Genomic DNA, 22,576 nt, shown 5'->3' on the forward strand with positions numbered 1-22,576 from the left:
TTGAATCCATGTTTTACCAGGTACGGGTCTCTTCGGATTACTCAGACCTGCTTAGGTTTCTTTGGTGGCCTAATGGAGATGTGGAACAACAACCTGTTGAATACCGTATGAAGGTGCATTTGTTTGGGGCAGCATCATCACCTAGTTGTGCCAATTATGCCCTCAGAAGGTGTGCAGAGGATTATGGATGTCACTACAGTGAGAATGCAGTAGACAAATTATTGAACTCTTTTTATGTAGATGACTGCCTTGTGTCAGTTGTTACAGAGAAGGAAGCAGTGTCACTTTACCAGGAGCTGGTTTCTCTGTGTGCCAGGGGTGGGTTTTCCCTCACAAAATGGATAACCAACAGGCCTGGTGTATTGGAAGCTATCCCTGAAAGTCACAGAGCAAGAGGCATGGAAGGGTTAAACATGGAGTTGGATTCATTACCTGTGGAGAGAGTGCTAGGTTTGGAATGGTGCATAAAATCAGACTGTTTTAAGTTCAAGATTGTACTAAAGGATAGACCACTCACCAGAAGAGGAATTCTCTCTACTATCAGTTCAATTTATGACCCTCTGGGAATGCTAAGCCCTGTCATTTTAACAGCAAAGAAAATTCTGAGAGATTTGTGCAGGAGAGAAATTGGCTGGGATGACACTGTGCCGGAGTCCGTGTCAAAGGATTGGCTGAAATGGCTGCAGCAGCTGCATTTGTTGGATGTGTTTAAGGTGGACCGATGTGTGAAACCATCATGCTTTGGAGATGTTGTTACAGCCCAGTTACACCATTTCAGTGATGCCAGTCAGGATGGGTATGGAACAGTGTCTTACCTGTTGCTGAAGAACCAGCATTCAGTAATGCACAGTGCTTTCATCATGGGGAAGGCAAGAGTGGCTCCGTTAAAATCCGTAACCATCCCTAGAATGGAGCTTATTGCTGCTACCATGGCCAGTCGCATGGATATTCTTTGGAGGAAAGAGATGCATATGGATCTTTTAGAGTCTGTGTTTTGGACAGACAGTACATCTGTGCTCAAATACATCCGAAATGAAACCTCACGATTCAAAGTTTTCGTTTCTAATCGGGTCTCTCAAATCCTGAAAGTTTCCAGTCCTGAGCAGTGGAGGTATGTGGACACTGCAAGCAATCCAGCTGATATGGCATCTAGAGGTGTTAAGGTGGATGTGTTTATTCAAAACACTACATGGGTGTCAGGGCCTCACTTTCTTTTACATCCGGAGAGTGAGTGGCCTGTAAACAAGGACGTCAACTACCTTTCACCTGAAGACCCCGAGGTCAAAAATGTTGCTGCAACAAACGTTACACAACTCAAAGAAGATTCAGTCACTTACCTGATCAAGTATTTTTCTTCCTGGACACGCCTTAAGAAATCCGTAGCATGGTTCTTGAGGATCAAGGACTGGCTCATGTCTTGTTTAAAGGAAACAAGGCACTTTCATCAGACCGTTGTACAGTCTGACAACAATGCACAGCAGAGCTCCTCCGTGGCAGAGGAGATTGATTATTTTAAAAGGACAAGCAGTAAACTTACAGTGGAGGACTTGGACCGGGCTGAGCTTGCCATCATTAAATTCTGTCAGGGACAGAGATTTCCTGAAGAGCTAGCCAGTCTGGAGAAAGGGCAACATATTAAAATATCCAGTCACCTCCATAAACTCTGTCCACAGCTGCAAGATGGAATCCTGAGAGTTGGTGGTCGTCTCTGTAGGTTGGCTATGCCTGTGGAAGTTAAACACCCTATAATATTAACAAAAGATCTTCACATTTCAGAACTCTTGCTGAGACATATCCATCAGGAAGTGGGGCATGGTGGACGGAACCATATGCTGTCCAAATTGAGGGAGAAGTACTGGATAACTGGTGTCAGTGTAGCCATAAGGAAAGTACTGTCCAAATGCATCGTCTGTCGCCGTCTAAATGCTCTGCCAGTTTACCAGCAAATGGCAGACTTGCCACACGAAAGAATAGTCCCAGATGAACCACCATTTACTCGAGTGGGAGTGGACTATTTTGGACCTTTTGAGGTTAAGAGCCGAAGGAGCATGGTAAAGCGGTATGGGGTTATATTTACCTGTCTTGCCATCAGAGCTGTACACCTTGAGGTTGCTCCATCTCTGGATACGGACTCATTCATTAATGCACTCAGGCGTTTCATTTCCAGAAGGGGACAGGTGCGAGAGATCCGTTCAGATAACGGAACTAATTTTGTAGGTGCAGAACGTGAGTTGAAAGCTGCTATTAAACAGTGGAACCAGGGGCAGATCAATGATCTTTTGCTGCAGAAGGGAATCAGATGGAGTTTTAACCCACCGGCTGGCTCTCATCATGGAGGATCATGGGAGAGGTTAATAAGATCAGTGCGTAAAGTCCTTAAATCAATGTTTAAGGTGCAAAACCTGGATGAAGAAGGTCTTCACACAGTGCTCTGTGAGATTGAAGCCATCATCAACAGCCGTCCAATCACCAAGGCTTCCATGGATCCAAATGACCTGGAAGCACTAACTCCAAACCACTTGTTGCAGTTAAAGACTTCACCATCATTACCCCCAGGGTTGTTCCAACCGACAGACATGTATGCACTTAGGAGGTGGAAACAGGTACAATAAATGTCCTATCTATTCTGGAAGAGATGGGTTAAGGAATACTTACCTCAGCTACAGGAGCGTCAGAGATGGATTGGAGTTAAGAGGAACCTCGTTGTGGGAGATCTTGTGATCATTATGGACAGCACAGCTCCTAGAAATTCTTGGCCAACAGGTCGAGTGATCCAAACCTTCCCAGACCGAGGAGGATTTGTCCGTCAAGTACGGATTAAAACAAAAACCAGCTGTTTGGAAAGACCTATTACCAAGGTCTGCTTGCTGCAGGAGGCTGAGTTTGATTAAATATGAACTACAGTTAAATTCTTTTCTTTTTTTTGATAATTCCTTTTGTGGATTATTTTTTTTTGTTTTTTTTTTTGTGGATTTTGCCATTAGGACACAAAGAAGAAAAGTATGGACATTTTACTGTTGGAATTTACAGTTGAACTTTTGTGTGTTTGATTTATGTCTCCTATCTGTAATTTTGGATAATTATTATGTGGTGATCTAATAATTAGGGGCTGGTGTATAGGAGCCATATTACTTTTCATTTAATTATAATGTTTATTTGTATACTGATTGGTTTGGGTTTCACAGTGACGTTTTATGTTTTGGTCACGTGGGCATAACTGACACCTGCTCGAACATATAAAGCGCGTGCACAATCACACAGGTGGTTTTTTGTTGACCGCAAACAGCAGCGCAAACAGCAGCGCAAACCATGCAACGCAAAACTGTATCACAACGGCACACGCAACAATCATCACACCAACGCAATAATCGGCACCATACAAAACAGGTATTCAAAGACACAAATTGCTGTATTGTTTTTTTCATGCTTCAAGTTACATAAAGTTTTCCATATAACATCTTGGGCTCAGTGTCTCTGTCTAAAGCCACCAGCGCGTCACAAATATAAAGGACCCTCACTGCCTCTCGAGCGACTTATAGGAGGCATCAGGAAGTCGCAATAAAAGTATATACAGTTGAAGTCAGCCCACCTTTTTAAAACTTTTTTACAAATATTTCCCAAATGATGTGTAACAGAGCAGGGAATTTTTTCATAGTATGTCTGATAATATTTTTTTCTTCTGGAGAAAGTCTTATTTGTTTTATTTCAGCTAGAATAAAAGCAGTTTTAATTTTTTATGAACCATTTTAAGGTCAATATTATTATCCCTCCAATAACTTGCCTAGTTACCCTAATTAACTTAGTGAAGCCTTTAAATGTCACTTTAAGCTGTATAGAAGTGTCTTGAAAAATATCTAGTCAAATAATTTTTACTGTCATCATGGCAAAGAGAAAATAAATCAGTTATTAGAGATGAGTTATTAACACTGTTATGATTAGAAATGTGTTTAAAAAATCTGCTTTCCATTAAACAGAAATTTAGTACAAGAAATAAACAAGGGGGCTAATAATTCTGACTTCAACTGTATATAATTAAAAATATATATTTTATATATAATTTTATAAATATTTTATAAAAAATTATTTTATATATTTTTATATATAATTTATAATTTTTATTTTGAAAAATATAATTTAGACAGTAGTACTCAAGGGTCCAGAGGTCTGTTCTTCGGACCTCGCTTAAATAATCTAAGAATATATTACAGATCCTGGATCTTTTAATCTTGATAACTCATCTTAGGCTAATTTGGTTCTTTAAAAAAGTTTGCGAATCAGATTAAACTGATCTGAGAGGTGTTGTGACTGTGTGTTGTGACAGATCTATCGATCCTCAAAATCATTATCAGCAATACAACGATTGGCTGACGGCACAGCAGCTTGATGACATCTGATTAATGCACAGTTATCAAAATTACATGAAATCCGTAGTAAACGGTTCGTTGAATCTGATATGCAATAACAGAGTTGTGAGTTACGTGCTGGAGCAGAGCAGTTCTCTTCCTCTGTCATATGGTCATCCTTCAATAAAAGCTGAATATAAAAAATATATATTAGTTAGACAGCAGTACTCAAGGGTCGCGGTCCCCACTATGTCAGACCTTACTGTGTGTGTATTGAGGACTAAGTGTGTTTCACAGCTTCTCTAACATGCCTCTGGTCCCCACAATGTCAGTGCATATGTTCACCAATTAGGAACCACACTCTGTTTCATTTCTATATTTTGATTAAGTTAAATAGTTACAATTAAATACACCACTACTACAACAACAACTACTATCACTACTACAACTAATAATAATAATAATAATATTAAAAATAATTGTTATTATTATTATTATAAACACACCTCAGAGTTGTGGTTCTCCTACTGGAGCAGAGCAGTTCTCTTCCTCTGTCATATGGTCATCCTTCAATAAAAGCTGAAAAAAAAAAATAAAATATATATATTTTAGTTAGACAGTAGTACTCAAGGGTCCCGGTCCCCACTACGTCAGACATTACTGTGTGTATTCAGGACTAAGTGTGTTTCACAGCTTCTCTAACATGCCTCTGGTCCCCACAATGTTACACTAGTGCATATGTTCATACATTAGGACACACACTCTGTTTCATTTCTATATTTTGATTTAGTTAAATAATTACAATTAAATGCACTACTACTACAACAACTAGTAATAATAATAATAATAATAACAACAACAACAACAATATTAATAAACACACCTCATCAGAGGGTTGTGGGTCTCGTACTGGAGCAGAGCTGTTCTCTCCTTCTGTCATACGGTCATACTTCAGCAAACCTGAATATAAAAATATATATATATTAGTTAGACAGCAGTACTCAAGGGTTCCGGTCCCCACTATGTCAGACCGTACTGTGTGTGTATTCAGGACTAAGTGTGTTTCACAGCTTCTCTAACATGCCTCTGGTCCCCACAATGTTACACTAGTGCATACGTTCACCAATTAGGACACACACTCTGTTTCATTTCTATATTTTGATTAAGTTAAATAATTACAATTAAATGCACTACTACAACAACAACAACTACTGCTACTACTACTACTACTACTACTATTACTAATAATAATAACAACAACAACCATAATAAACACACCTCATCAGAGTTGTGAGTCTCGTACTGGAGCAGAGCAGTTCTCTTCCTCTGTCATATGGTCATCCTTCAATATAAGCTGAATATAAAAAAATTTATATTAGTTAGACAGCAGTACTCAAGGGTTCCGGTCCCCACTATGTCAGACCGTACTGTGTGTGTATTCAGGACTAAGTGTGTTTCACAGCTTCTCTAACATGCCTCTGGTCCCCACAATGTTACACTAGTGCATATGTTCACCAATTAGGACACACACTCTATTTTATTTCTAGATTTTGATTAAGAAAATAATTACAATTAAATGCACTACTACTACAACAACAACTACTACAACTACTACTACTACTACTACTACTACACAGCAAATTTTTTGGAGTTGAAAAATTAGGAGTTAGGCAAAAAAGTGTGAGAGTAAATTTTTTTGAGTTTATTTTTAAACTTTAACACGATTTTGTGTTATGGGATACCCCTTGCTGTGTTGTATTTTGGAGTTCATTCTCTGGTGTTCAGAAACGTGCTTTAACTCCTTACTGGAGTTAAATTTTTAGAAAGTTTAGAAAGTTTTAGAAAGCTTTTTCTAAATGTTGGATGTTTTGTAGCAGAAGTGTGTTTTGCTGTAGCTGTTTCATTTTGTACTGTGAGGCTAGTGACTGCATGTGGCTAACTTAGCATAGCATGTTAGCTTTTCCAATGTGGCAGTTTTTTTTTTAAAAATGTTGTGGATTTGAACAAGCTAACACTAGCTAATAATCTTTTCTTCCCTCTGTGTTTCTAAAAATATGTGTTCTGCTGTCAAAAAGGTGGTAGGCCTACTTGATCAGATGGAGAAACCTGCTGTTCACATTTCAAATAGGCTAACTTACACAACGAGGTAATGTCAATATCTTTTATCCAGCAATAGAGCTTTATGTCTGTAAGATTTAATATGTGTAATATTGCTCATGAAATGTTTTGGATTGTATCATGATTTAGTCGTGACCGTGAGAGTATGCTGTTTTCAGCTATATTTACATTACATTTTCAATCACACTAACATAAGTTGTTAAATAACATTTATCTTTTTTATTTCAGGCCACGATGCTGATAAAAGTGCAATTTGGAGGCAAGAAAAAATATATTAAACTGGAAGAAGATTGTTTCTTGGATTTTTTCAGTGCGGGTGAGTTTTAGTGTAACAGAGTTTTTTTTTTAAATTATAATAATAATAAGTCATTTTGAAATTTATTTGATAAATTATACATTGTTGTTATGTTGTAGTCCAGCACAAGTTTGTGATACCAGAGGATACAGCATCGAAAGTCACAGATGACCATGGCATAGAGGTGGATGAGGATGTATTTCAAGAACTTGCAACAACCAAAGAAACATGTCATCCACACTAATGATGGTAGGTTATTTAAGAACATTTTTATAAATTTTGAAAGTTGGTCTCATGACTCAAAGTGAAAGTGTGCATTTCAGAACCATTTACTGACACGTGTTGTTGTTGTTTTTTCATCAGATTTGACTGTCCTGCAGCAAGGGGCTGTTAAAGTGCCCTCCTCCCCAAGTATGACAGATACATTGTCTGTGTCAAGCAGTTTGAGCAGCAGTGATTCTGGATCTCAAATTATTCAACCTTTAATGGGCAGTGTCCAAAAAAATCAAAGTTTTTTTTAAACTTCCATATACATAGAAATTATACCGTAAACATTACAAAATAACGTTACATAATGAATGCATTTTAAAGTAAAACATAGTATAAACACAGTTATTAGATTTAGTTTTTTTTTGTTAAAAAAATGTTAATTTTGGTTATCTTTCTAAATACTTTTTTTTCTTCGTTTCAGAAAATCGAGCAAATTCTAACATCAAAGCCAGCAGAGTTGACTGTGATTGAGGAGTATGACAAGATATTTTTTTACTGCTTTTGATTCCTGTGAAGTTAATTTTATATAATGTAATGTGTTGATTGTCTCATGCAATTTTACTAAGTCATTGGTTTTAGTTGGCACTAGCTGCTAACATATATTAATTGTAAATGTTTTGCTGTTAAATTTAATGCTGTGATGACAATTAATTTCAAAGTGTGTACATCGATGGAAATTCTAAATCTAATGTGTGGATTTGCATGAATAAAAGCAGTAAGTAAAGAGTATTGCATCAGTTCAGTCATTTTCGTATATATATATATTTGTTTGAAGTACACTTTAACTCTAAAAAGTGTTACATTTTAACATTGGTAAGGAGTTTATATTATACCCAAATGTAAAAGTACTCTCTGTAGGAATACAATTTTAACTCCAGAAAGTGTTATAATCTAACTCCAAAAAATGTGTTAAAATTCAACTCCAAAAGCAGAGTGATTTTAACTCTGAATGGGAGTACATTTGATGGTCACGCATGTACACTCAGATTGAGTTGATTTTGAATCCCAGGGAGTTTATTCCAAAGACCAGAATTTGCTGTGTACTAATAATAATAACAACAACATTAAACACACCTCATCAGAGTTGTGGGTCACGTACTGGAGCAGAGCAGTTCTCTTCCTCTGTCATATGGTCATCCTTCAATATAAGCTGAAAATAAAAAAATTTATATTAGTTAGACAGCAGTACTCAAGGGTTCCGGTCCCCACAATGTCAGACCGTACTGAGTGTGTATTCAGGACTAAGTGTGTTTCACAGTTTCTCTAACATGCCTCTGGTCCCCACAATGTTACACTAGTGCATACGTTCACCAATTAGGACACACACTCTGTTTCATTTCTAGATTTTGATTAAGTTAAATAATTATAATTAAATGCACTACTACTACAACAACAACAACAACAACTACTACTACTACTAATAATAATAATAATTATTATTATTATTAAATTTAAACACACCTCATCAGAGGGTTGTGGGTCTCCTACTGGAGCAGAGCAGTTCTCTTCTTCTCGTCATATGATCATACTTCAATGAAAGCTGAATATAAAAAACACAAAATAATAATTAGACAGTAGTACTCGGCTCCTGGTCCCCACTATGTCAGACCGTACTGTGTGTGTATTGAGGACTAAGTGTGTTTCACAGCTTCTCTAACATGCCTCTGGTCCCCACAATGTTACACTATTGCATATGTTCATAAATTAGGACACACACTAAGTTAAATAATTACAATTAAATGCACTACTACAGCAACAACATCTACTACTACTACTACTACTACTACTACTACTAATAATAATACTAATAAACATACCTCATCAGAGAGTTGTCGGAGCAGTTTTCTTCTGCAGTCATATGGGCATCCTTCAATGAAAGCTATTTAAAAACAGCTTTGTTATATAAGTCATGTCATGACTATAAAGCTTTCATGACAGTCTTATGAACCCCCCTTTAAAGTAAAGCATTACCCAATTAATTAAACTTTTTTACCCATTAAGACACGAAGAAGATATTAAGAGATTGATTTCATTATCTCTTATGGATGATGCAAACTCTTTATTTTTGAACAGATTTACCCTTAATCTATATTAACATTAAAAAACTCTTAGCTTTGCTGAATGTATTAAGGATTAATGTATTAAGTAATCAAAATGTCAAACCTTTCTCCAAGGCCAATCACATGCGCCATAGTCAAATGTTATTTCCTCTCCAAAGAAAATATCCCTGATTGCAAAAAGGCACAAATGAGGTTTTCTCTGAACAACGATCTTATTGACAGTGCAGTTAGGGTGCAGATCGTCCTCATGATCGGCATCAATGCTGCAAAACTAAGAGAAAAGAGCAGGCAACATTTTAATTATGCCCTCTCATAGCAATAAAAAGCTAAACTATGGCATGAATACAAACACAATGAATATAATATATACATGTACATTTGAATGGGGAAAACACTTAACCACCTGTTCTTGTTTTACCATATAAAGTCAAACATAAAGACAGTATTTTTATTATATCTCATATATGCTTTGCTTCCACAAGGTCTATCATTTGTACTCAACCACAAAACTTCCTTTAATAAATGTGGACAACGCAAACTCTGACCTAAAAGATTTAATGAAATGTGTAGGGTTCAAAAACTACAAAAACCTCACATTAGCATCCTCTCTGTGTGTGAATTATAAATACAGTAAACCTTTTGAAGTGGATCAGAACCTTTCCTCAATGTTGTTCTAATACTATTGAACACCTGTTCTTCTTTCTTAGGACAGTTTTAAAGAACTTTTTTTCCACTTTAATTGTTTACAGGTCACACTTTACAATCAGGTTTTATTAGTTAATGTACTTACTAACATGACCTAGTAATGAACAATGCATGTACAGCATTTATTAATCAGTTTAACATTTACTATTTACTAATGCATTATTCAAATCTAAATTCATGCTTGTACCAGTAATAATGCATTGCAATAATTAATGCATTGTGCGTGTTCAACTAGTAATGAACAACTTTATTTTCATTTACTAAAGTTAACAAACATGAACAAACACTGTAATAAAGTATTATTTATTGTTCATGTTAGTAAATGCATTAACCAGCATTAACTAATTTAACCTTATTGTAAAAGGCTACCATTTGACAGCAAATAAATAAATAAAACACACACAGTGAACATTTATGTACTTTTATATATGTTTTACACTAAGTTATATATTTATAATTATTTATCTAAAATAAAACGTTTCTACACGTCATAGAACAATAAATTAAGTACATTTCTAGGACCAGATAGCCCCACATTTTAATTATAACCTCTATATTACTACATTAACGTATAAATAGTATATAATAGTGTTATTTCAGGATTAACGTTAAATGTTTAAACCAATTAACCATTTAAAAAGTACGATACAAGAACTATGAAAACATACCTTAGTAACCTTTTATATATTCGGTTTCCAGTGAATGGGTCTTGTCAGTGGAGCTGGTGATGTGTTTCTCCGCATCTTTTAATGGTTTTATCCTCCGTCGATCCATTTAGCCGCCCGGTGATTGGTGACTGTCTGACCGCGGCTCATGCACTCCACCCCGGCCTCTGACTCACGTAGCACCGGGCAGTTAGCACGTTAGCACATTAGCGCGAGTAACTTTTACTCGTGTAAACAAGTTAAATTACATACCGAACTGTAGTTTGTGTCTTATCAGTGTTATATTAATACGTAATTTGAAACAACATCGATTAAAACACCCAGGAAATTCGTTAAAACATTTAATTAACTATACCTGATAACTGTCAAAATATGCAACATAAGTATTTGTCATATAACCTATTTTATTACATTATGATGGTGAAAAACATTCTAACTTACCCAAAAATTCGAATAATTTGATGATAGATCTTAATTAAGTTGATTAAAGTCGGATTCATTTATGAGATTGCGCATGTGCAGTAGACAGAGTGTGTGAATTGCGTCAAGTGTGTGTCAGGGTGCAGTACCGCCATCCGACTACAGGACCGCTATAGAGCAGTGCGCCGACACACACTTACACACTCAATTCAGGTAAATGGTCAAGGTGGGGATCAGTGAAAAAACTGCACTAGGCATATCAGCAACGCCCCCTGAGTCTTTTAAAGGCAAAACATAGTGGGGACCGGGCGATCGGTCCCCACTATGTTTTTGGTCCCCACTTTGTGAGTGTGCTATCATGCTGAGGTCCCCACCATGTAATAAAAACAAACAAACACACACACACACACACACACACACACACACACACACACACACATATATATATATATATATATATATATATATATATATATATATATATATATATATATATATATATATATCCATGGGCCACTGTAAAGTAATATGGTTCTGTCATAACGTTTTGAATGAAAATCTGCATTTGGACAAGACACCTTTAGTATAGTTTTGATTTTAAGGCATAATAAAGATCAAATGCAAGTACGAGTGGATTTACATTGAACATTTCAAACGCATCAAGAAAACCATGTGCTAAGGAAATTTCAAACCATGTGGAACGCACAGAGACGAGCTTTTGTGCAAAAATGAACTTCAAGGTGCCTTTAAAAAAGTGTCAAAGTACTTTTGAAAACAAAAAAGCAAACCCCCAATAGGTGGCAGCAAGAGGCCGCTTTATTTGAGTAAAGCATTGAACGATTCATTCAGCCAAAGAAGCCAATAGGATGAACGGACAGTTGAATCAATCCCTGAATCATCGACTCACCCGAGTCTTCTTGGCGAAGGCCTGAATCGTTCGTGTAGGGAAACGTCGCTGTGTATTATTCAGAGATGGCCAACTGTTCTGCTGTTTATTTTATTATACTTATCGCAATGATTTTACTACTACTATCAATAAAATTAATATTAATAATAATAATATTGCCGGAAGTTGTACAGCGCATGCGTCACGTGTTCATCATCATCAGCATCCATGACAACCGTCCTGTGGGTGTTGTTTGAATCTCGCTGTGTCGATTGGCATCTGATCTCTGCGTCCTTCGTGACAATTTTTCCAGATTATCGATATTATTGATCGTTGGATACGTCGATTGATCGCCTGCTGTTCCCATCACTCAGGTTTGACCCTTTTTATTACGCTGTGCTTTGTGTTTGTGTTCAGTATGTCTTGTGTTCACTACAGGTTCCAGAGTCGACTCACCTACGACTCGCTCCAGTTTGAAGGCCTCAACATCAGCGCGGGGGAGCTGAAGCGGCAGATCATGAGGAGCAAGAGGCTGAAGTTCTGCCAGCTGAAGATCAGCAACGCCCAGACTGATGAAGGTGAGTTGAGGAAAAGACACTTCAACTGTTCTACGCTAACATTAGATGCGTTACATCAGACACTTCTGGAAGCTGTAAGGTGGTGCTGATGCTGACATGTAGGGATGTTTTGGCTGTTTTAAAAGGCTAATGGCTCTCAAAGTATACCGTGCTCCATAATTATGTGCTGATTCTGATTTTATTTTGCTGTCAGAATACACAGATGATGCTCTCATCCCTAAAAACACGTCGGTCATCATCAGACGGATCCCTGCGGCGGGACTGAAGTCCTCAAACAGAAGATTTGTTGGGTAAGTGCTGTGAAATGAGCACACGCGTCCTCTGTTAGATGTTATATGAAGACTCCTGGTCTGTCCCTGGTGTTTTAGTCACACAAGCTCCTTTGTTTTGCAGACATCAAGCTGGACGCTGGCGTGAACCTTCACCTAGAGCTGATCCTTCACTCCTCTCACTGGAGCAGTTGTTGAAGGTATTGAACAAATGAATAGCACAATAGCAAAACGCAATGTAAAGCACACAATATACGCACACGCACTCAGCTTCTTAGGGAGATTTGAGATTGTTTGAAGGGTTGAGGGTGAAAAAGATTCAAATGTGCAAATGCCTGTGAAACAGACTGAGAATCTGGCTGAGGCAAAGGCGTCAGAGGAGGACAAGCTGAAAGCGGTGATGTACCAGTCCAGCCTGTGCTACTACTCCAGCAGGTGAGCGTTCAGACACTGACAGGTTTGCTTTGTGAGAGATGTCTGAGCTGATTCTCATGGTTCTGATGTTCACTAGTGAGGCCATGAGGCTGCTTGGGATCCCGGGACACCACATTAGGCACTGCCCCACTAATGTGGTAACTGGGTTTTCCAAGCTCACGGTTGCTGTGAACTTGAGCTCTTGTCCTCATCAGTCAGATTGTTTGCTCAGAGTTTGACTGTCACTCCTCAATTCACAGGGCAGCCGCTCCGCGCCGCACAAGCGCATCCGGAAGAGCACAGGGATTCCCCGCAGCTTCCTGTTGGAGGTGGACGACCCAGACCGAAAGGGAGTCATGATAGACGGCAGCGGCCGATACGTCATTCCCATCATAGACGCGTGAGTAAACTGTACTTGGCATAGCCGCATGTTCTAGTGTTTGTCCAAATCTCACATGATGTCTGCTTGTGTGTGTTTGCGCTCGATCTGTTCAGTGAGGCCTATGCTGCTGAGAAGAGAAAGAGGCCGTCCTTCTCCTGCCAGACCGAGCCTTTGCCCTCCTCGTCCTCAGCAGGTGCGGCATCTTCGGTCCGGGACGCCGGAGGGAAACGGTCCCGCTCCCCATCTTCACCAGAGACGCGCGGCGACCAGAAGAGACCACGTCGCTGAGAGACCTTCATCCAAGAGACCTGGAGCCGACGTGTAAATATTGTACATAGTTTATTAATAAAAGATAATAAAGATTATAGCCGCATGAACTGTGTGGACTGGTTAACCTTCACTCCAGCAGTGCAACACACACATACACACACACACACACACACACACACACACGAATGAATTCATAAACACAATATCATGAAGTTTTGCTTTAATTTAGGAAAAGAGAAACTCTTCTGGGCTAAAATCTGATGGGTTTTTTTCAGCGTTCTTACTTCAGTCTTTAATGTCAGGTGATCCTTCAAATGTCAGTGTAAAGTGTTGAGTACACTATTAGTGCTCAGTCGTGTTTTTCATAGTTACCAGTGCCGATGGAGTTTTTGAAGCGTCATATTCTGCTGGAAACGTTTCATTTGAATGGTAATGTCCCATAAGCGGAGGTCTTGTGAGTAACTTCACAAGTCGGTCAAAGTCTACACCGGTGACAAGCTCATCTACTCCCAGAACCTGCTACTCTCTACCTACACGCTGTCAGCTGATGTTTCAAAACCTCAACACTCGCATACAGAACAGCCTCAGCGTCTGCACCACTTATCGGCACTAGCTGCAAGTCTACACCCCCTCTGTCCAGAAGTGAGCACAGCCTCTTGGTACCATCCCAGCAAGCATTTTTTTGGGGTGTTTAAAGGTGCCAACTGACCATCAAAAGTAAAAATGACTCATTTTATCTCATCCCAACAGGGAAACCACCAACAATAAAGAATGAGTTACTATCTGGTGTCATAGCTTTGCAATTAAAACAAGTTTAGTTATAATGGAGGTCATTGGGGGCAAAAACAGCCACTTGAACAATATGAACAATACATAAGGGTTAAAAGTCTAATAGACGGCTTGGTTAAAACCAGGCTAAATCTAGGCTGTCAGTGAGTGTGCACCCCTAACCCCGCCTCTCACAGTGACCTCACTAGCTCCGCTGAGTGCTTTGTGTCTCAGATTGCATGCAAGTCTGCAGCCAGATACTGCTGGAAGCTAGTCATCAAATACACAGGAACGAATGACTACACGTGTCAATCTGTCTATTAAACTATCTAATCTGTCTAGTCAGTCTTTTATTATCTTTTATATGCAAAAATATTCATTCATAAAAACATATGTATATATGAACACTGGGTCAAATAGGGTCCGTGCATTTTAAATCTAATAACAAAAATAACCCAATGTTGGTTTTGTCCATATTTAAATGAACGTGTGTAAACGCACGCTTTGATCAAACCTTTTATTCCCCTTGATGATATTGTGCTTTTTTTTCCCCTCAATGCCCTCCAAAGTTTCAATGTTTGGCCGTGTCTGCCATATCTGTTTTGTTTAAAAAAAAAAAAGGAAAAAAAAGGAATGCATCGGTTCCTGCATGTAGAATTCAGAAATCTCATGGCATTGAAAGAAAACTGGCAGCAGTTGAGTGCCGAGGTCAAAGGTCAGATGAGCAGGCATCACACCTGATAAACACCTGGGGCAACTGTACAGTAAAAAAAAAAAAAAAAACAACAAGATTAAGAAATATTGCTTTAATTTGAGAGAGACAAAAAAAACTCTTCCGTGTTAAAATTTGATGTTCCTCCAGCGTTCTTATGTCAGTCTTTAATGTCAGGTGATCCTTCAAATGTCAGTGTAAATTGTTGAGTGTACCATTAGTGCTCAGTCGTGTTTTTCATAGTTACCAGTGCCGATGGAGTTTTTTTTTTTAGAGCGTCATATTCTGCTGGAAAAGTTTCATTTTAATGGTAATATGCCATGAGCGGAGGTGTATGAGTAACTTCACAAGTTGACCATAGTCTAGAGCGATGACATGCTCATCTACTCCCAGAACCTGGCAGAACGAAATGTTGCAGCTCGTCCGGTCTTCAATGATGAGCCCAAAAGAGGCCACTTCACAGAGCCGGCCCAAGGCTTAAGAGAACTGAGAGGCAGGACAAGATGGCGGGCTGGACTTGGTTAACTTTAGATTTTACACAAATCTCATTGTTTTGTTTTTCACCTAAAATAGTAATTAAAACATCCAAGATGTGTTTTGCCTCATCAAAATGTGGAATTTGATCAGCAAACTACTCATTCTAAGACAACTATGCCTTGGGCTAAATGACTTGGCTTCAAGTACGATGCCACACGATTCAGAAATGAAGGTACAGACTGCACAAACAGATAAACGACATGATGCATCTCATTTCACCACAACTAAAGGCAGCGACAAAAAAAAAGTCAAGCTCTCACGATGATGACATTTCTCATGCAACCCTTTAGCAAGCCTACATAGTATTTATGCCTAAAAGTCATTGCATGGGTAAATAAGAAACAAGCAACACACACACACACATATATATATATATATATATATATCCATGGGCCACTGTAAAGTAATATGGTTCTGTCATAACGTTTTGAATGAAAATCTGCATTTGGATAAGACACCTTTAGTATAGTTTTGATTTTAAGGCATAATAAAGATCAAATGCAAGTACGAGTGGATTTACATTGAAAATTTCAAACGCATCAAGAAAACCATGTGCTAAGGAAATTTCAAACCATTTGGAACGCACAGAGACGAGCTTTTGTGCAAAAATGAACTTAAAGGTGCCTTTAAAAAAGTGTCAAAGTACTTTTGAAAACAAAAAAGCAAACCCCCAATAGGTGGCAGCAAGAGGCCGCTTTATTTGAGTAAAGCATTGAACGATTCATTCAGCCAAAGAAGCCAATAGGATGAACGGACAGTTGAATCAATCCCTGAATCATCGACTCACCCGAGTCTTCTTGGCGAAGGCCTGAATCGTTCGTGCAGGGAAACGTCGCTGTGTATTATTCAGAGATGGCCAACTGTTCTGCTGTTTATTTTATTATACTTATCGCAATGATTTTACTACTACTATCAATAAAATTAATATTAATAATGATAATATTGCCGGAAGTTGTACAGCGCATGCGTCACGTGTTCATCATCAGCATCCATGACAACCGTCCTGTGGGTGTTGTTTGAATCTCGCTGTGTCGATTGGCATCTGATCTCTGCGTCCTCCGTGACAATTTTTCCAGATTATCGATATTATTGATCGTTGGATACGTCGATTGATCGCCTGCTGTTCCCATCACTCAGGTTTGACCCTTTTTATTACGCTGTGCTTTGTGTTTGTGTTCAGTATGTCTTGTGTTCACTACAGGTTCCAGAGTCGACTCACCTACGACTCGCTCCAGTTTGAAGGCCTCAACATCAGCGCGGGGGAGCTGAAGCGGCAGATCATGAGGAGCAAGAGGCTGAAGTTCTGCCAGCTGAAGATCAGCAACGCCCAGACTGATGAAGGTGAGTTGAGGAAAAGACACTTCAACTGTTCTACGCTAACATTAGATGCGTTACATCAGACACTTCTGGAAGCTGTAAGGTGGTGCTGATGCTGACATGTAGGGATGTTTTGGCTGTTTTAAAAGGCTAATGGCTCTCAAAGTATACCGTGCTCCATAATTATGTGCTGATTCTGATTTTATTTTGCTGTCAGAATACACAGATGATGCTCTCATCCCTAAAAACACGTCGGTCATCATCAGACGGATCCCTGCGGCGGGACTGAAGTCCTCAAACAGAAGATTTGTTGGGTAAGTGCTGTGAAATGAGCACACGCGTCCTCTGTTAGATGTTATATGAAGACTCCTGGTCTGTCCCTGGTGTTTTAGTCACACAAGCTCCTTTGTTTTGCAGACATCAAGCTGGACGCTGGCGTGAACCTTCACCTAGAGCTGATCCTTCACTCCTCTCACTGGAGCAGTTGTTGAAGGTATTGAACAAATGAATAGCACAATAGCAAAACGCAATGTAAAGCACACAATATACGCACACGCACTCAGCTTCTTAGGGAGATTTGAGATTGTTTGAAGGGTTGAGGGTGAAAAAGATTCAAATGTGCAAATGCCTGTGAAACAGACTGAGAATCTGGCTGAGGCAAAGGCGTCAGAGGAGGACAAGCTGAAAGCGGTGATGTACCAGTCCAGCCTGTGCTACTACTCCAGCAGGTGAGCGTTCAGACACTGACAGGTTTGCTTTGTGAGAGATGTCTGAGCTGATTCTCATGGTTCTGATGTTCACTAGTGAGGCCATGAGGCTGCTTGGGATCCCGGGACACCACATTAGGCACTGCCCCACTAATGTGGTAACTGGGTTTTCCAAGCTCACGGTTGCTGTGAACTTGAGCTCTTGTCCTCATCAGTCAGATTGTTTGCTCAGAGTTTGACTGTCACTCCTCAATTCACAGGGCAGCCGCTCCGCGCCGCACAAGCGCATCCGGAAGAGCACAGGGATTCCCCGCAGCTTCCTGTTGGAGGTGGACGACCCAGACCGAAAGGGAGTCATGATAGACGGCAGCGGCCGATACGTCATTCCCATCATAGACGCGTGAGTAAACTGTACTTGGCATAGCCGCATGTTCTAGTGTTTGTCCAAATCTCACATGATGTCTGCTTGTGTGTGTTTGCGCTCGATCTGTTCAGTGAGGCCTATGCTGCTGAGAAGAGAAAGAGGCCGTCCTTCTCCTGCCAGACCGAGCCTTTGCCCTCCTCGTCCTCAGCAGGTGCGGCATCTTCGGTCCGGGACGCCGGAGGGAAACGGTCCCGCTCCCCATCTTCACCAGAGACGCGCGGCGACCAGAAGAGACCACGTCGCTGAGAGACCTTCATCCAAGAGACCTGGAGCCGACGTGTAAATATTGTACATAGTTTATTCATAAAAGATAATAAAGATTATAGCCGCATGAACTGTGTGGACTGGTTAACCTTCACTCCAGCAGTGCAACACACACACACACATACAGGCATACATGGTTTATGAGGTCAATGTGACTTTTTGGTGGTTTACGGGGACATACCTTTGCCAACATCCTACGAACATAAAACTTGTGCCAAAATTTTTTATTTGAGCTACAAAAGGCAAACAACGCTTAAAAACAGCAATTTTAGTTTCACAACACACTCAAATTAACTATGTGACATTTCACAGGCTTATGGGGACAGACAAAATCATGGTTTACAAGGTCTGTTTACATGTTACACACAAACCTAGCCCCTTCATGGTTTAAAAGGACTGATTAACACATTTTACATATCACACTATTCTGCTATTGCAGTAAGGGTGACAACAGAACAGACTCTGGCTTTCCTCAGCTAGACACCTGCTAAACCCATCTCAGTTGCTAAGGTTCTGCCTGTCACTTCTTAAATGACAAAATACTATTTTGCTTAAAATACACTTTTGATTTAACAATTCTGTAGGCTTATTGTGTTGTATCAGTTAAACAATCTGTTTAATGTACTGTTGAACAATAACCTGAAAAAGACAGCATTTTAACATTAAAGTATGAAGAGTTAATTGTTTAAGGGCCTTTGCTCTTATTTTATAGGACAGTAGATATTTTGAAAGGCAACTTCAGATAAAAAAAGAACATAATTGGCAAAGAACCTTCAACCATGAACAACCAGAAGCACAACTGTACGATAACATATTCATTATTTTATTCTTTTACTTGGCCAGAGCACAAATGTTCCCCTCTGTGAACTCTGTGTGGAGTTTGCATGTTCTCTGTGTTGGAGTGGGTTTCCTCCAGGTGCTCCGGTTTCCCCCACAGTCCAAAGACAAGCGGTACAGGGGATTGAATACACTAAATTGTCCGTAGTGTGTGTGTATGAGTGTGTATGGATGTTTTCCAGTGATGGGTTGCAGCTGGAAGAACAACCGCAACGTAAAACATATTCTGGATAAGTTGGTGGTTCATTTCACTGTGGAAACCCCTGATAAATAAAGGGGTTAAGCCGAAAAGAAAATGAATGAATGAATGATTACAGCTTATAAACAAACTAATGGTATTTTAAAATTTAATTAAGTCGTTCAACAGATTATTCTTTTTCAAATTTAAATATTTATACTAGAACACAACATGGTAGTGCACTAGAATACTGTCAAATACAAAACATTGCCACTCAATGACAGAAATAAAAAAATAAACTTTTTTTATTTTACTTTTGAAGTCCAGGAAAACAGCAGGGGAACTAAACATGTATATACATTTTATTATGAAATGCATCAACTATTATCGCTCTGACAAGAACAAAAAATAGATGGATAAAAATAGATAAAAAGATAGATAAAAAGAAAAAAAGATAAAACTAGACATAAAAGTTTGATTCCACAAATTGAATGATACATACAGAATGATATGAACACAAAACAGATTAAAAACTAAATTTCGTAATGTGACAGTAATATAATGTGTTATAATGTGACTAATTAATATCATACACATTTTCACTTTTTTGTCACAGTGACAATATTTGACCATTTTCAAACATGTAAATAAAAAACAAAAAACATGTCTTTTTGCTACTCAACACTGTTGTAAATGTTTAGTCTGAGGGACTGCATTTGTGGGTTATGTATTTTTGTGTGATGGGTATTGCCCAGGCTCATGAAGCAGACGTGGACCTGGACTGTGGAGCAGTACCAGACTGTGGAGTAGTGGCAGACATGGGTTGAGAAGCAGAGGCAAACTGTAGAGCAATGTAGAGACTACCCTAGAGTGATGATGGACTGTGAAGCACTGGCATGGAACAGAAGTGGGTTTGAAAATGGTTAAATATTGTCACTCTGTGACAAGGAAAAAAAATGAAAATGTGTATAATAATAATCAGTCTTTTGAACTCATTACAGCCTTCACGTCTGCTTTTGTCCATGGTCTTCTCATGTAGGTTGTTCTGCCAGTGCTAGAGCCTGAAAGCAAACAAGATGATTAACTGTTAGCATCACTGACTTTTAATAGATCATATCAACTGTTCATCAATATCGTTTAAAAGTCTCTTTCTTGGAAAAACGGTTAATCCTTAGGTGTGCACTTACACCATGGTTATACATCACACAACTACATGATTTAACAGCAACATATGCGAGTATAACTTTCAGTAGCTGCTTTGAATCATTGTGGACTATTGAAAGTGATATGACCTTTCCATGTAAAGACTTTTCTTAATTTTAAAAAAAGGCAATCAATAATTTCATAATATTCCCTATTATATTTTTCCACTGGAGAAAGTCTTCCGTTTTTTAGTTTAGCTGAATAATAAAAAGGTAAAAACTGCAAAGGTCAATATTATGAGCACAAAAAATAAAATAAAAATATATAAAATTATAAAAATTAAAATTTATTTTTTGATTTTTTTGTCAGCCAGATATCGCAGAGCCCTATTTAAAAATGGCCAGATACAAAAGAGAAAGTGATAAATGGAAGACATTGACGAGAAATGTAGCATAGGAAAAAGCATTTGTGCATTTGCGCTACAAGCACTGCGATAGAAAGTCTGAACGTGTATTGAGTGCTGCTGGAAACATTGCGACTCCAACTAGGTCTGCTTAATCCAGACAATGTGTCAGCATGTTAGCTTTTCTGTCAAATAATTTACCAAAAACAGTGGAGAGTTAGTAGCCTACGCTGTTTTTTCCTCAACATCTCATTTATATTGTTATCAATAGGCTAATATTTTTTGTTCTTCTTTTTATTATTATCATTATTGTTATTAGTTACTATTTATATTATCACTGATACTGAAAAGTGTTATTTAGGCTATTTGTGAAGTTCTTAAAAATGTAACATTTAATTATTATACAGGAGGGGGGAACCAGTGAATATTGTCCTCACCACTTAAAAAAATGTGTAAATAAAAACAAAAACAAAAAAAAAACTAAAAATAAAGGATAAAAGGAAAAGCATGCTCTTCATCATTTTTCATAATCTGATTTGTACATGCTGCTGTGTGTGTGCACTTAGGCTAGACGAGCAGAGTACACACATCTAAAGTTATCTTACTGTGAGCGTTTTAATGGTCAAATAGGTGTCAAAATGCTGTGTTCAGTGATCATTTATAAGAAGCTTAAAGCACAGTTTGTTTCATATTTTTATTCTATTGTACATATTTCCCTTTGCTCATTTACAGGGAGGAAAATAACTGCATATATACAGTTGAAATCCGAATTATTAGCCCTCCTGAATTATTAGCAACCATTTTCCACCAATTTCTGTTTAATGGAAAGAAGATTTTTTTTCAACCCATTTCTAAACATAATAGTTTTAATAACTAATTTTTTATAACTGATTTCATTCATCTTTGTTATGATGACAGCACATACTTTACTATATATTTTTCAAAGTACAAGCATTCAGATTAAAGTACAATTCAAAGGCTTAATTAGGATAATTGGGCAAGTCATTAATATTGACCTTAAAATAGGTTTCAAAATATTTAAACCTGCTTTTATTCTAGCCAAAATAAAACAAATAAGACTTCCTCCAGAAGAAAAAAAATATTATAGAAAATACTGTAAAAAAAATCCTGAATTTGTTAAACATCCTTTTGGAAATATTTATTAAAAAAATATAAATAAAAAATTCACAGGAGCGCTAATAATTTTGACTTCAGCTGAAAAATCGTTTTGAATAATCTTGTTTGCAATTATGACAAAAATAATCGTGATTATGATTTTTCCCATAATAGAGCAGCCCTTACTGTATGTGTAATGTAGCCTACAGTAGATTATGTGATGTGATCAATTAAAAAATACATTTTCTTTTTTCTTAGTAATAAACATGCTTTTACACTATACTGTATGCTTTAGAAAAGATACAATAGATGGTGAGAAGTATAGCCCCAGGCTGCAAAAATTAAACAAATATAAGAATGAAGTTGTTTAGCCTTTATAGCGCCCTATTAAATTGTGTTGGGGTAAAAAGAATGTTTACATTTCTTTGACTATCATGGCGATGTTATTACCTCAAATCTTAAACGTGCGCACATTGCAAGAAATGAAAATCGCGT

At 38.1% G+C, this 22,576-nt stretch overlaps 2 protein-coding genes and 3 long non-coding RNA genes across 11 annotated transcripts in view; 3 read left to right on the forward strand and 2 right to left on the reverse strand.

The window, feature by feature from the left end:
* The window catches only part of LOC141375836 (uncharacterized), a 59,257-nt gene extending 48,247 nt beyond the window's left edge, over positions 1-11,010 (reverse strand). The window contains exons 1-10 of one of the 4 annotated variants that reach the window (XR_012384634.1): positions 10,898-11,010; positions 10,460-10,623; positions 9,190-9,357; positions 8,844-8,905; positions 8,488-8,566; positions 8,101-8,176; positions 5,622-5,697; positions 5,227-5,303; positions 4,850-4,922; positions 4,419-4,533 (exon numbers count right to left, since the gene is read on the reverse strand). This is a non-coding gene — a long non-coding RNA (uncharacterized lncRNA). Of the gene's footprint in view, positions 1-4,418; positions 4,534-4,849; positions 4,923-5,226; positions 5,304-5,621; positions 5,698-8,100; positions 8,177-8,487; positions 8,567-8,843; positions 8,906-9,189; positions 9,358-10,459; positions 10,628-10,897 lie in introns of all 4 variants that reach the window. The other 3 variants (XR_012384635.1, XR_012384636.1, XR_012384637.1) reach the window with 3 other exon arrangements.
* LOC141375841 (uncharacterized) lies at positions 6,066-8,179 on the forward strand. The gene is made up of 4 exons (XR_012384650.1): positions 6,066-6,489; positions 6,690-6,777; positions 6,876-7,005; positions 7,120-8,179. It is a non-coding gene; the product is annotated as an uncharacterized lncRNA (long non-coding RNA).
* A 775-nt stretch (positions 11,011-11,785) lies between the features above and the next one.
* On the forward strand, positions 11,786-13,778 carry LOC108190973 (E3 ubiquitin-protein ligase RBBP6-like). 2 transcript variants are annotated; one of them, XM_073910783.1, is made up of 7 exons: positions 11,981-12,340; positions 12,534-12,630; positions 12,734-12,809; positions 12,956-13,044; positions 13,121-13,181; positions 13,284-13,423; positions 13,519-13,778. In XM_073910783.1, the coding sequence occupies exons 1-7, from the start codon at positions 12,181-12,183 to the stop codon at positions 13,691-13,693; spliced, it is 798 nt and encodes a 265-aa protein (XP_073766884.1). In that variant the 5' UTR covers positions 11,981-12,180; the 3' UTR covers positions 13,694-13,778. The 2 variants fall into 2 exon arrangements, with proteins under 2 accessions (XP_017212993.2, XP_073766884.1); XM_017357504.4 differs by lacking the exon at positions 13,121-13,181 and having other exon boundaries at positions 11,786-12,340.
* Positions 13,779-15,312: 1,534 nt separating this feature from the next.
* On the forward strand, positions 15,313-19,674 carry LOC141375821 (E3 ubiquitin-protein ligase RBBP6-like). 3 transcript variants are annotated; one of them, XM_073910777.1, is made up of 7 exons: positions 16,458-17,033; positions 17,227-17,323; positions 17,427-17,502; positions 17,649-17,737; positions 17,814-17,874; positions 17,977-18,116; positions 18,212-18,478. In XM_073910777.1, exons 1-7 carry the CDS (start codon positions 16,874-16,876, stop codon positions 18,384-18,386), a joined length of 798 nt encoding a protein of 265 aa, XP_073766878.1. In that variant the 5' UTR covers positions 16,458-16,873; the 3' UTR covers positions 18,387-18,478. The 3 variants fall into 3 exon arrangements, with proteins under 3 accessions (XP_073766879.1, XP_073766878.1, XP_073766880.1); XM_073910779.1 differs by having other exon boundaries at positions 16,665-17,131; XM_073910778.1 differs by lacking the exon at positions 17,814-17,874 and having other exon boundaries at positions 15,313-17,033; positions 18,212-19,674.
* A 93-nt stretch (positions 19,675-19,767) lies between these two features.
* The window catches only part of LOC141375840 (uncharacterized), a 40,991-nt gene continuing 38,182 nt past the window's right edge, over positions 19,768-22,576 (reverse strand). Inside the window, exons 14-15 of the long non-coding RNA XR_012384649.1 lie at positions 20,419-20,480; positions 19,768-20,310 (exon numbers count right to left, since the gene is read on the reverse strand). This is a non-coding gene — a long non-coding RNA (uncharacterized lncRNA). The remainder of the gene's footprint in view (positions 20,311-20,418; positions 20,481-22,576) is intronic.

This window comes from Danio rerio, chromosome 8, assembly GCF_049306965.1.
Source record: "Danio rerio strain Tuebingen ecotype United States chromosome 8, GRCz12tu, whole genome shotgun sequence".
Lineage (NCBI taxonomy): Eukaryota > Metazoa > Chordata > Actinopteri > Cypriniformes > Danionidae > Danio > Danio rerio.

Excerpts from the sequence above, each read along its gene's own strand:
- LOC108190973 (XM_073910783.1), top strand. The coding sequence starts at position 12,181 with ATGTCTTGTGTTCACTACAGGTTCCAGAGTCGACTCACCTACGACTCG. Across the intron at positions 12,631-12,733 it reads TCAAACAGAAGATTTGTTGG|ACATCAAGCTGGACGCTGGC; the intron begins GTAAGTGCTGTG and ends TTTGTTTTGCAG. Across the intron at positions 13,182-13,283 it reads GGCACTGCCCCACTAATGTG|GGCAGCCGCTCCGCGCCGCA; the intron begins GTAACTGGGTTT and ends CTCAATTCACAG.
- LOC141375821 (XM_073910777.1), top strand. The coding sequence starts at position 16,874 with ATGTCTTGTGTTCACTACAGGTTCCAGAGTCGACTCACCTACGACTCG. Across the intron at positions 17,034-17,226 it reads CAACGCCCAGACTGATGAAG|AATACACAGATGATGCTCTC; the intron begins GTGAGTTGAGGA and ends TTTTGCTGTCAG. Across the intron at positions 17,875-17,976 it reads GGCACTGCCCCACTAATGTG|GGCAGCCGCTCCGCGCCGCA; the intron begins GTAACTGGGTTT and ends CTCAATTCACAG.